Source organism: Prionailurus viverrinus, chromosome D3 (genome assembly GCF_022837055.1).
Source record: "Prionailurus viverrinus isolate Anna chromosome D3, UM_Priviv_1.0, whole genome shotgun sequence".
In the NCBI taxonomy this organism is placed as follows: domain Eukaryota; kingdom Metazoa; phylum Chordata; class Mammalia; order Carnivora; family Felidae; genus Prionailurus; species Prionailurus viverrinus.
This window is the reverse complement of record NC_062572.1, coordinates 9,703,546-9,719,671: the sequence shown is the minus strand read 5'-3', so window position 1 is coordinate 9,719,671 and position 16,126 is coordinate 9,703,546. Positions and strand designations below refer to the sequence as shown.

At 47.9% G+C, this 16,126-nt stretch overlaps 2 protein-coding genes across 3 annotated transcripts in view; one reads left to right on the top strand and one right to left on the bottom strand.

Annotated features, from left to right (window-relative positions):
* The window catches only part of ALDH2 (aldehyde dehydrogenase 2 family member), a 28,343-nt gene extending 15,841 nt beyond the window's left edge, over positions 1–12,502 (bottom strand). The window contains exons 1-2 of one of the 2 annotated variants that reach the window (XM_047827370.1): positions 12,310–12,502; positions 961–1,065 (exon numbers count right to left, since the gene is read on the bottom strand). In XM_047827370.1, coding sequence (XP_047683326.1) covers positions 961–1,065; positions 12,310–12,423 — 219 coding nt within the window. In that variant the 5' untranslated portion in view covers positions 12,424–12,502. The remainder of the gene's footprint in view (positions 1–960; positions 1,066–12,309) is intronic. The other variant, XM_047827368.1, reaches the window with a different exon arrangement.
* BRAP (BRCA1 associated protein) overlaps positions 1,072–16,126 on the top strand; it is a 107,409-nt gene continuing 92,354 nt past the window's right edge. Inside the window, exons 1-2 of the mRNA XM_047827366.1 lie at positions 1,072–1,251; positions 14,640–14,707. Coding sequence (XP_047683322.1) covers positions 1,226–1,251; positions 14,640–14,707 — 94 coding nt within the window. The 5' untranslated portion in view covers positions 1,072–1,225. The remainder of the gene's footprint in view (positions 1,252–14,639; positions 14,708–16,126) is intronic.

Sequence of the window (16,126 nt, the reverse complement as noted above, 5' to 3'; positions counted from 1 at the left end):
GCCCTGCTGCCAAGCAACACCCAGGGGGCTTCAGTCAATGCCTGTGTGGAAACCTGCCCCAAACAGTCCCTCCCCACCACGGAGGGCTCTCTGCCTGACAAGCTTCAGACTCTCCCTTCCAGAGTCATGGAGGAAATGAGGACCCTGACAGTTTCCGTTTCTGTATTTTCTTTTTTTATTTTTTTAAGAGAGTATATGAATATTTTAGATCTGCATCTTCATTTTTTTTAATGTTTTTTACCTTGAGAGTGGGAGAAAGGCAGAGAGAGAGGGAGAGAGAGCATCCCAAGCAGGCTCCATGCTATCAGCACAGAGCCCAATGTGGGACTCAAACTCACAAACCGTGAGATCGTGACTTGAGCCAAAACCAAGAGTCAGATGCTTAACTGACTGAGCCACCCAGGCACCCCAACTGTTTCTGTATTTTCATTTCAGAGTCCCCAAAAGTGTTCTGGAGAGAGTCATTCAGGGGCCAGTGCTTAGAATTTGATCATTTCCCCCCTCCTGCTAAGAAAGCAAGCGCAGCCAATAACCATCCCTTCTGAGATGACTGGCAATGTCCCCCAAGTGAAGGTTTAACCAGCTTCCCCCTTCTTGGGGAAGCTGTAAAATAACACAGCTAGCATTTTTCATATAGGGAAATGTATATCAGGAGGCTGGGAGCATGGTTTTCATTAATATTAAATATACTTAGGGATGCCTGGGTGGCTCAGTTGGTTGAGCGTCCAGCTCTTGGTTTTGGCTCGGGTAATGATCCCAGGGTTATGGGACTGAGCCCTGCGTTGAGCTCTGCGCTGAGTGTGGAGCCTGCTTGAGACTCTCTCTCTCTCTCTCTCTCTCTCTCTCTCTCTCTCTCTCTCTCTGCCTCTGCTCCTTGACCCTGTTTCCTTGCTGTCTAACTTAAAAATAATAAGCCATCCTTGCCCACCCATGCCCTGAGGGTAAGTCACCAATTCTCACCTTGTCTCCTTCAGCTACCTGACAGATGACTTCTCCAGTGGATGGATTGACGGTGGGGAATGTTTTCCTGCTGACAGCATCGTGCCACTCATTGTTTATGAAGATCTACAGAGAGAAGGAAGAAAGTTCTCAGGACCAGCTCTCAACCCAGTGCTGAGAACCAGCAATTTTAAAAAAGCAAAAACATCAGAACAAACCTGAATTAGCCTCTCAGAGTGATGTGGCGTGAGGTTTAAAGCCCAGCCTTGGGGACCACCAAGTTGGAATGCCCACTCTGCCAAGGGACTTGGGGTGAGTTCTTGGCCTTGGTTTCCCTGATCTGGGAAATGAAGGGAATGCACTCCTACCTTATCAGTTATCTGTCTCCATTGTTGGGTCACATCTCACAACTCAAGTGGCTCACACGACTTGTTACTTTCTTACAGTCATGCCCACTGACTGAGCTCAGCTGCACAGGGCTCAGCTGGGCTCACATAGGGGCTTGCAGGGCAAAGGTACCCGGGACTGGGTGTGCAGGAGGGCTCTGCGCTCACAAGGCCTCGTTTCTGCCACCAAACTCCACTGGGCAGTGTGAGTCACAGGCCCAGTCCGGACCTTGGGGAGGGGAAGGAGCCTTCACCTTGAGAGGAGCAGCAAAGAATTTGCAACCATGTTTCCTCTACCACACTACGGCACAGGGCTGTTATTCAGTAAATATTTAGTGAACACCAACAATGGGCCCTGCTCTAAGGCTGAGGACACAGTGGAAACCCAACCCAGTAAGGACCTCTCTCTCATGGGAGCTGGTGTTCTGGTGGGCACAGACAGTAGAGAAGCAATCAGATACACAAGGCAACCTCAGATTGCAGTGGTAGGTGCACAGGAGAAAATGAGGATACAGAGAGGGTCCTGAAGTGGGGGAAGATAGGGAACTTCGGCTGGGATGGTCGGGTGGGTCTAAGGAGCAGATATTTCACTGGAGCCCTGACTGATGAAAAGGAGGCAGCGGCAGGAAGAATGGGAGGATAAGCAGTCCAGGCAGTAGGAACTGCAAGTGCAAAGGCCCTGGGTAAGAATAAGTCTGGTGCCTTTGAGAAAAAACAAAAGTGGCCAGAGTTACTGGTGAACCAAGAAGAAGTGCTAGGAGATGGGGTCAGAGAAGGAGTGTGGGTCCTGCGAAGCCCTCAGTTCAGCGCCTGGCAGCAGCCTGGCAGCAACCGCTGTTTTCTGTTTTCGCCGTTGGGAGGTCTAACAGCAACCAAGTGGAGAAAGACCACATGGTTTTATGAAGTCAATGGCAGGGAGATGGAAGCCTCTCCATTCACTCAGAGAAAGGACCCTTGCCCAAAGCTGCTTAATTAAGTGCCAGAATTTTCTCTCTGCTTCTAAGAGCCAGCTGATGGCTTCAGGGGATAAAAGGGAAGAAATCTGCCAGCAAGCTGTTGTTCTCCTGCAGGCTGGGGAAACTGGTCTGGTGAGGGGAGGGGGTATTTTGTCACTTTCCCAGGACTGCGTAAATGTCACACTCAGGGTGACCGTCAGTCCAAGGCCACTGTGCCTTCCTTCCTCAAGGGCTCTCCTTGGCCCCAGCATCCCAAAATGGCCTGGCTTAGGACCCTGGGGAGTCATCTCCAGTTACTCTGGGCCACAGTCCAGGACCACAAACGAGACCAGGCCACTAAGCAAAGCGTGGAGTCTGGTTCGTGCCAGGGCCAGAGATTTCAGGACCAGTAGGCTCCAGGGAGGTCTGGCCCAACCTTGTGGTCAAGAGCAGGGTCAGGATGAGCACCGGATGAATCCGGGCTTTTTTTTTTTTTAACTTTTTTTTTTTTTTTTTTTTTTGAGGGAGAGAGACAGAGCATGAGCGGGGGAGGGGCACAGACAGAGAGGGAGACATAGAATCTGAAACAGGTTCCAGGCTCTGAGCTGTCAGCACAGAGCCTGGTGCCGGGCTCAAACTCAGGAACGGTGAGATCATGACCTGAGCCAAAGTCGGGCACTCAACCGACTGAGCCACCCAGGCGCCCTGAATCTGGGCTCTTTTGATCCTTGTTGTGTCGCACGGGGCAAGGCATTGCTTTTGCTTCCTCGTCTGCGGAGTGGGAATCATTGCATTGGCCCTCATCACGAGGCACGTGAGGGCTTCAAGCATATGCACCGAGCTTCACATGGAGTTAAGCGTGCAATGCTGGTGCCGGTGGGAGTGGGCGCAGGAAGGAGCCGGTTAGGAAAGGTCCACCAGGGGTCACGTTCCCAGGCTCAAATTTGGTCTTTTGGTGGAATCTGCAGCTGTGTACCTAAGTAAGAGGCTCTTGGCATCTGGCAGGAGCACATAGGTAAACATCAGCTGGAGTCTCTGGAAGTATGTTCGTGTGGTTGGTTTTGCATTAGTTGGTTGATCGTTAATCTGGAGGGAATTGAGACCTTTATTGCCGAGAAGCAGGCAATGGGTAGTTTCCAGTGGAGGGAAGGAATGTGGCAAAAAGAATTCTGGGTGACTGTGAGTTCAAGTTGGACACGGCCACGGCTGGCCACGCCCTGCATAAGTGCTTCCCTGAGAACCGGCTTCCTCCAGTCAGAGCCCAGGTCTGCCTTCAAGGAGGCCAGAACTCTTGTTTCTTAATCTCCATCTTCACGGTTTACATACTGGCCAACAGCGGGTTTGATTTTGAGGTTTTATTCTGGGTGGTATAAAATGCACCAACCTCTAAGCCACACAGAATCTCGAATCTCGGCTCTGCCCCTCATCTGCTGTGACCTTGGGCTTCCAGATTGCTTCATGGGTCCCTGGGGAGAAGGTGTGTGGGGGCGGATGTGAGGATTAAATGCATCAAGGGGTGTAAAGCCCCTAAGCCAGGAGCCCGCACACAGTGGATCTTACCACAGCAGTCACTGCAACATTACTCTAGATCCTGTGGTACTCTCAGGTTAAAGATTTTTGGGATTTGTATTATTTCCTGTACCGCGGCATACTAAATTAGTTTGTCCTGAAAAAGTTTTAATTGTCATTTTGCAAAGATCAGGAAGTAGAAAGCAGAGAGTGGGCCAGTCAGCTGCTCTCCTAGTCCTCACCCCCTCCTCCCTGTCCCCCGAATCTTAGACTAGGACCCTGGGAAGACCACTCCCTGGCACCTGTTTGCCTTTCAAAGCCCTGAATTTGCTGGGTCACTTTCCGCTGTTGAATTTTCAACAATCCATCCTGCCTTCTAACTGATCAAATAAGCCGGAACCTGCCTAGCAGGAACCTAGAATCTTCCTTCTGTTTAGAATTCCCATTTCCCTCCTCCTAGAGCCAGACGTCCGTGGCCTCCCGGACCTGCCCTCCAATGAGGACGGATGGGCCTCTACCATAGTTTTGCTTCAAGGGAGGAGAGCCTCACAGCAATTTCATTTATGTAAGCATGAGGGCAGACATCAGGCCAAATGTTTCATAACCTCCTGGCCCAAAACCCAAAGCTTCACTTCTCTAACAGGGTTAACTATTAAGCCTGGGGGGTGGGGATGGGGGATGGGGCCCTCCCAGCTCACACTTCCTTATGCGAGTTTCTAGAAGCAGAGCAATAGGCAGAGTGATATCCCAGTGACATTAGGAGCTGACACTTTGAATCTGGACTGCTGGCAAAACTCATAGAGCTTTTCCATCAACATGCTTTATTTTCTACACATTTTAACAGACACATCTCCCTTCGTTTTGTGTAAGTTGGGATTCATCATCCACGCAGTCGAAAGTTTTAACAGAGTGCCATCACCATGCTGAGCACTGAGTGAAAAAGCATCCTGGCTCCTTGAGCTAAAAAGTCCTGTGGAGGAGAGACACCATCTACAAGCCCACATACAAAGCGAGAAGCAGAAACAAACGGGCGACAGTGAGGAACGGACCGGGAAGTCAGATGGCACCTGAGGGGGGCGCCTGACGGAAGAGGTTGGGGATAGGAGGAACCAAAAGGGCCCCCTGGCTGCAGAGTGAGGGGGCAGGACAGCAGAGGGGGCTCTGGATCCCACCCCTGCCGTGTGCAGGCGGCTGTGCTGGTGTTAGGGGTGCAGAGAGTACAGGACACACGTGCGAGCCTCCATGCTGTGTGGAGATCATCGGCTCTCCATTTCTTAACTTGCTTTTCTCACATTACTCCACAACCAGATGGCTCCATTATTTTAAGCAACACAGCATTCCTCCACAGTTTACATAACCATTTCCTACGCGTGCACTTTCAGGACAGTTTCCACTATTCCCAACGATGCTGCTGCAGCAAACATCCTTGGACGTGTACCTTTGTGAACTTGGGACAGATTACTGTACAGACGCCAAAACTGCTGAGGAGTTAGAGGATTACACGATCCTTGGCCGCATCCAGAAACTTGGGTGGTGTGGTGAGTGCCTAGAAGTTGGGGCAGGGACAGCAGAGGTGGGACCCCAGGGAAGAGGCTTAACCAAGGTGAAGACAGAGCACTATTTCAAAGCCACCTCCACCCCATGGCAGTGGACAGTCATAATCTGCCCAAAGTCTCCGGCAAGAGGTTAAATGGTGTTCAGTAGCTCCAGTTTAAGGAGACAGGATGCTTTGATGGATGAAAGAACTGGGGGTCTGTTACCTGGGAAATCTGCATCCCTGGAACATGTTACTTTCCCCAAGGGTGAGGGAGCAGATGGGGTGGTTCTCTGTCTTGGGGAGACTCGTGCTGGCATTTGCTTTTCAGTGGCAGTTAGGTAACTCGTGTCCGATAGAGAGCAGATGCTATCTTTTCTATTACAAGATCCTGAGAAAATAAGTTCAAGACAAACACTGAATGCCACACACATTCACGTTTCTCCACATAATCCTCTAGAAACCTCAGGGTCAATTTAGAATTAAGGTCAAGGGCAGCGACCTCCCTTAGACTTGCTGGAGACATTCTGGCTCCTGATCCCAGCCCTCTCCTCCCCTCCTCAGCTCCCAGGGTCTTTCTTTTTTTTTTTTAATTTTTTTTTTAATGTTTATTTTTGAGAGAGACAGAGAGAGAGCAAGGAAGGGAGAGAGAAAGAGGGAGACACAGAATCTGAATCAGGCTCCAGGCTCTGAGCTGTCAACACAGAGCCTGATGTGGGGCTCAAACTCACAAATCGTGAGATCATGACCTGAACCGAAGTCAGATGCTTAACCGACTGAGCCACCCAGGCGCCCCTCCCAGGGTCTTTCCTTATGCGTTCCTGGATTTTTTTTCACCATTTCCACGATGGGAGGCTTGGTTCTACTATGGACTGTCTGCCATGCAGGCATGGTTTCAACTTGTTGATATTCTTTGGGCTTATGATTTGGCAAACCCCTATCTTGCTGCAATCACTTCCCTTGTTGGACAATTTTAGCACTCCCTGCATGTCTCCACATTCTTATTCACATTAACTCCCAAATGCTCTGAAAATACCCCTCCTAAGTGGAAATACTGCGTTTCCATTCCTTGCTCCTGGAACACGAAATTATAAACACAGTTTCATAAATGGCAACCATTCATGCCTTCAATAAATATTTACTGAGCAGCAATTATATTCTGATCTCGGTGCTAGGTGCTGGGTATACACATGTGAACACAAACACGGCACCTCCCTCCTAATTTCAAATATTCCAAGTCAAGATATTACAAAGATGTGAATATCTACATCCTTGTTTGACCACAGGGCCTGGTCACGAGGCAGCACAGCATGTGGCTAAGGGCATGCATGTCAGAGTTGGACCTTGGTTTCATACTTACTACTTAATGTGAACATGACCTCCCTGAGTCTCAGTTTCCTCATCTGCAAGATGAGGTACTACGATACCTGGTTCGTACAGTTGCCGGAGGGATGAAAGGCGAAAACGTAGTTACGTGTCCTCAGCACAGGGCCCGAAAGATCCTAAGTGTTCAGTAACCATGATTATTCAATCAGGGGAAACGTACACATGTCCACAACACACATACCTGTCCTTTCAACTTGACCTCAATACCATAAACTTTCTTGGAGCCCAGTCACCTGTAACTCAGTGTGTTCCCACAGATTCTGGGGAGGCAGGAGGTAATGAGAAGCATTTGTATTCATTCATAACAGAACTGTTGTTAAAAGCAGAAGAATCTAGGTAGGTCTGGTAAAATCCTCTAATTCTCTGGGTTGCCTGAATCTATTATTTCTACAAAAGATCGTAAAACTCCTACACAAGCAATAAAACCAGTATGATCACTGTGGAGATATTTCACTTGATTCATTCAGCATAAAAGCCACTTCAAACCACTGCCTACCCCAACACAGGTTTTAGCTCATTATGTAAGAATCTCCCAAGGAAAACAAGGAAAATCAAATTCCTATTCTGTATATATTCTACCTGTTAGCAGTGATTATCTGCAGGTATGAGATAATCAGAGGCCTGTCACTTTCTTTTTTCTTTTTATGTTTGCTTACAGGTTACTTACTTTTAAAGAAACAAAATATGCGGGGCGCCTGGGTGGCTCAGTCGGTTAAGCGTCCGACTTCAGCCCAGGTTACGATCTCGCGGTCTGTGGGTTCCAGCCCTGCGTCGGGCTCTGGGCTGATGGCTCAGAGCCTGGAGCCTGCTTCCGATTCTGTGTCTCCCTCTCTCTCTGCCCCTCCCCCATTCATGCTCTGTCTCTCTCTGTCTCAAAAATAAAAGGTTAAAAAAAATTTTTTTAATAAAAAAAAAAAAAGAGAAACAAAATATGTAAAGAAAGCCAAAGTTCCCTACGGTCACTGCCTGCCAGCAAATTCCCTATGCGGCACCCCTCCCCGCCACCACCCGACCCCCTCACCCCTGGCACTCACCGCCCTCACACCAATGAGCTTTTTCCTTCCTGTACATTTTTATACATTTTATATGGAGATAGGTCTATTCACATTCAATGTAAAGTTTGGGGTAGTTTTAATTAGTTTCATTCCCCCCCCCCTTGAAACATTCATTGTTTTTCAGGCCCATTATTCATACAGCTCTAGCTAATTCCTGTAACTAGCACATGCATTGAATTATTCCTCCCTGTAACTATAACATATGTTGTTCATCTGCCTCCCTATGGATGGCAAGCTGGCTTCCTGAGTTTTTTGCCCATATAAACTATGTGACAATGAACATCTGTGCATGCCTATATATATTTCCAGTGAGTTTCTACCTCACAGACCTCTGTAATGTTTGACTTTTTGTACTGAGGATGTATTAATATTGTAATCAGAAAATTCTATATAATAGGGAGATCCTTTCTTAATTTCCTTGTCAGTTCTCCCTTTAGTTCCTGAGTGTTGTGGTCAAGAAGCTAAGAATAGAAGACACAAACTTAATTCACCCCAAGCCCCCATTTCAGCTTTCCCACAACCTAACTTAACCCTTCAGAAAACAAGTTACAACTACAACAGCACCCACATAATGGAGTTACATCGCATTATCTTGTAAGCTCAACAGCATCACTGTTCTCACAGCTTTTACTTACGGCTAAATAAATATGGAGGCACAGGGCGCCATGAGCCGGGCATTTGCTAAGGGCTGTATCAGGATGACCCCACTTCATCCTCACAGCAACCCTATCTATGATGTAGATGGGATTTTTACCCCATTGTACAGGTGCGGTAGCTGAGGTACAGAGCTCAGCTCTGTACCACCCTCCATATCGCCCTGTTCCCTGCCGTATTTTTCTCCACAGCACTGATTGCCTTGGCCACATTATTTCCCTTATTTGTCTGTCTCCACCATCCAGGCCACAAACTTCCCACAGGCAGGGATTCCTGTCTGTTTTGTTTATTGGAACTGGGAGTGCTCAGGAAATGTCTGTTGAATGAATGAACCTGCCCAAGTCAGCACTAACGGGTGGCAGGCAGTCTGAGTCCAGAGCATAACACGGTATCTAACAATATTTTCTTCTTCATTATTATTATCAACCAACGTGGGGAGTCAGGAAGACGGCGGAGTAGGAGGATCCTGAGCTCACCCTGTCCCACAGACATACCAAGAGAACAGCTACATCTATTCAACTAACTCTGAAAACGACCTGAAGACTGGTAGAACAGACCTTCCACAGTTTGTCATAAAGAGGGGGCCATACTGAAAAGGGCAGGAAGGGCAGAGACACGGGCACCAAATCCCTGGCGAGACTCCCACAAACAGAGGGACACCACAAGCACGGAGAAGCAAAAACGAGAGATCAGATCCTACACCAGGCACGGCCGGCACTGGGGTCTAACATTGGGAAGACAAGTCCCCATAGTATCTGGCTATGAAAATCAGTGCGGCTTGACTTCAGGAGCTTTTAAAATCCACAGAGCTTGGGGCGCCTGGGTGGCTCAGTCGGTTAAGCGTCCGACTTCGGCTCAGGTCATGATCTCACGGTCCGTGGGTTCGAGCCCCGCGTCGGGCTCTGTGCTGACAGCTCAGAGCCTAGAGCCTGTTTCAGATTCTGTGTCTCCCTCTCTCTCTGACCCTCCCCCGTTCATGCTCTGTCTCTCTCTGTCTCAAAAATAAATAAATGTTAAAAAAAATTTTTTTTATAAATAAATAAAATAAAATAAAATAAAATAAAATAAAATAAAATAAAATCCACAGAGCTTAACTCGGGGCAATTTATTATCAACCAACACGAATTGGTGATGTTGAAGATAGAAGTATTAGTCACACTCCATCCAGAGAGGTAATTTTGCTGAAGCCACAGTCCCTTGGGTTTTCCTTTAAGTTGTCTTCCGAGATCTTAATTACTCTCCAAGTCAGGAAAGAAAAGAAGAATGAAAAATGAAAATCAGCTTATTGACAGAGATGTGTCCCCGAAACCGCCAAGGATAAGAAATGTTGGTCTTCAAGAAACCTGGCCATCAATCAGTTTCCCCTACAGGTCCCTGCTTGTGAGTTGGGGAAGGAGAATGCGTCCTGAAATCGTCCTAACCCAACCAGTAAATCTACCCCACCCTGCAGCCTCACTCAAGACAAGTAGAGGCAAGAGGACCCCAGGAAGGTGGACCAAACCAGCCCCCTCAACTTCTTTCAGATTGAGAAAAAGAGGTGACAAGGAGAAGACCTGTTGCCTGACCCCTCTTACCCATCCAGATGAGACCCAACAAGCCTGAAATACGACATTTCCCCCAAAAGCCCAAACACCTTCCCTCCCCGCAGATGCCCTTGGCAAGAAAACCGCCTGTCGGAAGAACTTTTTGGGAAACTCAACTCCAGAATAGTTGAATGAACTTAAAGGATCCAGCAACACCTGAGAGAAATGTCCAGGAATGTGATCTACTTTGTACTTAGAGCCCCTGACTCCTAGAGACAGATTTTTCAGATAAGGCTTTGGCATGCTTGCCAGCAGGTTGGCAACAACTTAACACTGAAAACAGCCCAAGGAACTTTAAGAATAGCCAGTTCCCGCATGGTGGGATGCTTTGCAACCTTTGGGAAGAATAAACAAGATATAAATGTACTAATTGAGAAAGATAAGTCAGGTACACTGTTCAATGAGACAGTGCTTCAGTACAGTAAGTACTAGCATCTCATTTATGTAAAAAAAAATCTGGTGCATGCTTGCTCATGTGCGCGCGCGCACACACACACACACACACACACACACAAAATACAAGATCACAGACCTACGTGTTAACAGTGCTCTTGGAGAGAATGGAATGGGGTCTGGGAGAAGTTTTACGGTACTCAGCATTTTTGCAGTGAGCAAATGTTACTTTTATGATCTCAAAAAATGTGATAAAGAAAAGCAGCTGTGGGGAGATTTCACTCTTCTCCCCCCAACTTACATCCCCAGAGTGAATCTGGAGAGCAGGAATCGTGCTATCTACAAGTCCCCACATGCATGTACATTTGAAGGCCATTCCCTCACCTCCACGTGACCACATAGGAGGAAGATCTTAATTAGATCTCGTGCCCACAAAGACTTGGGAGGCTGACAATTCTCCCTGAAGGATATTTCTGCATGATCTTTTTGATGTTCAAGTCTTCCAAGCATTAGCTCCTCATTAGGCAGCCTATCGAAAGAACAAGAGCTGCTGCATTTGGGGCCTGTGTGATGCAAAAGGAGTTTTATCTCTTGTTTCTATTGCCTCGCCAAAGCGACCATTTGTAACACTCCTTCCAACATAAAGCTGAGCCTTTAGCCACCACCTGTGCACAGATCTGCAGCCCCACTCCAGGCCAGACAAGCAGGTCCGCAGCTGAAAGTGAGTTGGCCAGGGACTGGCTCTACAGCACCCTACATCAGCAGTGACTCCTGAGTTCCAACCCTGAGTTGCATTCTGTAGTAGCACAGAATGTTCTGGGTAGAGGCTTTCTCTTGGGATTCTAGATGTGAACCCCAACTTTGACACTGGGCAGCCCATGAAACCTCTCTGCAACTCAACCTTGTTTGTTCACCTGTAAAACGTCTGCGATCACGGTACCCACCTAACTCGGCTGTTTTAAGGCTTGAGCGGTACAACAAAACGGCGGCAGGTGCAAAAGCTGTGCACAGAGCACGGGAGCTGTTACTGCTGTTAAGTGCTTACCAAGCGCATGAGGCCCCGGGGTTGCCCTCTGACCCACTTCCCACTTTTCAGAAGAAACTCAGGTTCACAGAAGGGCAGTTTGCTGCACCTACAACACAAACTCTTTTCATAATCATTTCCTTCTCTGTGAATTCCAGCACTTTACCCAAACTCAAAGATCAAAAGAGAAAATATTCCAGAGTCCTGCTCGAGCAAGAAATTGGCCTCTGGGAATCAGTGTTACCCGGGAAAGCCTCTCCTTGGTTTGCTGGAAGAAAGCCAGCTCCTTGGAAGGCGCGGACACCCTTTGGGGACTGCACCCCGGAGGCGCAAGTCCCGCACCCTTTCCCAGTTCTCAGCAGTGGGCATGGGCTCTCCCCGCACTGCGGCCTTGCCTTTTCCTTAGGGAATGGGTGAACTTTGGCTGAAAAGGGCCTTTTCCTTTGTTTTTCCGTTCGGACTTCCTTGGACGCGGGCAAGAATTAAAGATTCAGAAATAACCACGGAAAAGACAGAAAAGCTCCTGCTAAGAGGGACTTTGGTGGACATGTCGTCCGGGTGGGTGGCGAAGGCCCTGTGCAGACACCGCAGCGACTAAGAGGCCGGGAGGGATGGGGGGGTGGGCGAGAAAATGGAACCAAGAGAACTGGCGCAGGAAAGCGGCCGGCGGCCGAATGAAAACAGGTAAGTGGCCGAAGTCACATCTGGATAATGAAACGGGGGGCGGGGGCTGCCAGAGGCGGTGAAGGGGCCAAAACGCTAGCGGGGAGGGAAGATGTGCGTAAAGATCAAGAGCAGCAAACCCCTCGAGCCCCAACTGGGTAAACTGGAGCCCGAAGAGGCCCAGAGCCTTCCCAGCCGGCGAGCGCCGTCTCCGCGAGAGAACAAAGCCCCGGGGCCAACGGCCTCACCTGGTTGAAGAGGACTTCAGGCTGCTGGTTGGGGGCCGGTACCGCCTGGGTGGCGGCGGCCGACAGGAGGCGGCGGCCCAGGCGGGGCCCGAGACTGGCAGCGGCGCGGAACATGCTGCGGCGGGAGCGGGCGCGCGAGACGTCGCGCGGGCAACTTGGGCAAGGCTGCAGGCTGGGGCGGTGGGGGGAGAAGGGGATCACGGCAACCGCGACCTCTCCCCGCCCCCGGCGCGGCCGCCAATGGGCAGGCGCGAGGAGGGGCCGAGGGGGGGCGTGTCTGCCACCTCCCCCGGGTTCCTGGCGGAGCTGCCCCGTAGCCCACCCCTCCCCCTCCCACCCAAGGCCCTGGGCTGATCCCTGCTCCGCACCCCTTGGTGCACCGCTACTGGCCCCCGCGTGCGCGCCGGATGTGTGGACTCACCCGACCTTGCGAATTCAGCGCGCATGGACCCCCTAATGTGTGCCCTAACCCTGATGTGGACGGGCCTGATCCGGAGCGACCCTGGCCCTGACTTCTGGGGGCTACTGTAAAGGGGAGAGACACCGACCTTAAACCAAACACGAAGTAATTTCAGAAAAGGGTGAGGAATGTGAAGGAAACAGGGTGAATACAGGGTTGGAGCGGAGAGCACGGCTTTTAAGTGACCCGTGAGACCCGAATTGTTTTCAGAAGGTCTTACAGGCAGTGGTGAGGAGTTCACAGAAGGATGACTTTCTCATTCTGTGGAGAATGGACAAGAGAGTGGGGGGGGGGGGGGGGGTAGGCAAGGGTTTTGCAAACTGTTTCATTCAGGGGACATTCTGGAGCAGGACAGTGGGGAGAACAGGGAGGAATCAGAGGAGGTTTGCTAGGAAGGGGGATGGACGCAGGGTCAGATGTGTGCATTTCAACCAGATAATAAATACCAACAAAAGCAGGAGGAGGAGGTGAAGAAACCTGCAGGTGTCTGCCTTGCTGTTGAGGCTCTTGCCCCTGGAGCGGAAGCTGGAGAGGTTGACCAATGCCCAGGGATTAAATACCAGGCAAAGTTGTTGATCTAAGGTCTGAAGGAGACTCACAGTGTGTGTGCCTGTGTGTGTGTTTTGCTTTGCTTTGCTTTGCTTTGAAGAGCTAACATGATATCAAAAGGATAAATAATTAACAGAGCTGCTATAACAGATATGCCACGGAGTTCCAGTAACCAAACACAATACAGTCCCAATTCGAGTCTCACACAGATGTTCCCCTCCAGACAGAAGCCCAGGGACCCAGGCTCTTTTCTTTGTATGACTCTGACTTTCAGACGTGATTCCCAAAGTCACTGGGGAGCTCAACGTCATTTCAGACACCCAGAGGAGAAAAATGCGTTAAAGATGGCACATAGGGAGTTTTTATGGCTGAGCCTGTTGACTGGCTAGAATTTAGTCGCTTGGCCATTCCTCCAGATAAAGGAGTCTGGAAAATGAGCTGTGTGCCCAGGAAGAGGGGGCAATAGGTTTGGAGATCAGCTGCAGAGATAAACTGAAAAGTGAACCGCACTCTTTTCTGAAAGCAGCCCTCAGGCCGCCACCTTCCTTTCTTCAAGACATCCTGTTTTTTTCACCTAATAATACATGTGGGAGATGGTTCTTCACCCTCACACAAGGAAGGTGTCTCCATTCTCTTAAACAGTTACACAGAATTCCACTGGATTCATGTACCATTTTTATTTAATGAATTCCCCAAGGATGGATTTTTAGGTTGTTTCCAATCTTGGGCCATTATAAACAATGCCAAAATGTGTATCTTTGACTTACTTGGGAAATTCGTAGAAATGGAGCTGATAAAGGATATTTACAATTTAAATCTACACATCGGCTCTTGAACAACACGGGTTTGAACCGTGCAAGTCCACTTAGATGCAGATTTTTTACAGTACTGTAAATATATTTTCTTTTCCTTACGATTTTCTTAACATTTTCTGTATCCTACTTTATTGTATGAATGCAGTACATAATACATATAACATACAAAATATGTGTCAATTGACGCTTTATGTCATCAATAAGTCTTCTGGTCAACAGTGGGCTATTAATAGTTAAGTGCTGGGGGAATCAAAAGTTACATGTGGATTTTTGACTGTGTAGGGGGATCTGCGCTCCTAACTCCTGTGTTTTTCCAGGGTTTACTTTAGATATTGCTGTATTACCCTCTGTAGAGGCTTGATTAACTTACAACTGCCCCACGCCGTCACATATGAGTTTCCTCACACCCTCAGCAATACAATTTATCAGACTTTTTAAAACTTTATTAATCATATAGGTGAAAAGTAGCAATTCACTCTCGCATTAATTTGCATTTCCCTTCCTAGGAGTGAGCTTGAACATCTTTGCCTGTATGAAGTCCTGCATTCTCCTCTGCTACAAATGAACCATTCAGGTACCTTGCTCAGTTTTTTATTGGATTGTTGTTGGTTTCTTTAAAACTGATTTCTAGCTGCTTTCTATATATCAATGCAATGAACATTTGCTCATTTCATATATGGTCCAAGTATTTTCTGCCATCATCATTGATCTTTTTACTTAGCTTATGCCTTCTTTGGTTTTGTTTTTGTCTTAAAGGTTTTGTTGTTGTTGTTGTAGGAGGGGCTGTCCACTGTTTTTTTTTTTTTAAGTTTATTTACTTATTTAAGTAATCTCCACACCCAACGTGGGGCTCCAACCCACAACTCCAAGATCAAGAGTTGCACGTTCTTCCGACTGAGCCAGCCAGGTGCCCCACTCCAGTGTTTTCTTTTATGTCTCTGGCTTTTATGTCATGCCTAGAAAGCCTCTTCCACTCAGATTATCTTTTGTTTTATTATATTTTTATTATTTTTTTAATGTTTATTTATTTTGAGACAGAGAGAGAGCAAGTGGGGGAGGGGCAGAGTGGGAGAGAGAGAGAATGTCAAGCAGGCTTCTCACTGTCAGCGCAGAGTCCAACACGGGGTACTCAATCCCAAGGATTAGGAGACCATGACCTGTTGCTCAACCCACTGAGCCACCCACACGCCCCTCAGATTATTTTTTATTTTTTTTAACATTTATTTATTTTTGAGACAGAGCATGAATGGGGAAGGGTCAGAGAGAGGGAGACACAGAATCTGAAACAGGCTCCAGGCTCTGAGCTGTCAGCACAGAGCCCGACGCGGGGCTCGAACTCACAGACCGCGAGATCATGACCTGAGCCAAAGTCAGCCACTTAACCGACTGAGCCACCCAGGCACCCCTTTTTTTTTCAGATTATTTTTTAAATGTCTCCTATATTTTTTTCTGTTATTTATTTTTCAGCTTTATGGGCATATAACTGACATATAACATTGTGTAAGTTAGATACAATCCTGTATTGCAAAATGATTGCCACAATAGCATTAGCTAATACCTCTATCATGTTATATGATTACCATTTCTTTTTTTCTGTGGTAAGAACATTTGAGGTATACTCTCTTAGCAACTTTCAAGAATATAAGTATATAATACGATATTGGTAATTGTAATCCCCATGCTGTAACAGATCGCCAGAATTTATTGATCTTATAACTAAAGTTTGTACCCTTTAACCAACATTTCCCCACTTCCTTCAGCATCTAGCAGCAGGTAACCACCATTCGACTTTCTTTCTGTGAGGTCAGCTCTTTTGGATTCCAAATATAATACAAATCATACAGTATTTTTTAAGAGATTTTATCTTTTTTCAAGCGATCTCTACACCCAACGTGGGGCTTGAACCTACAACCCCAAGATCAAGAGTCGCACGCTCTACAAACTGAGCCAACCAGGTGTCCTAACTATATTTATCTTTCTGTCTGACTTACTT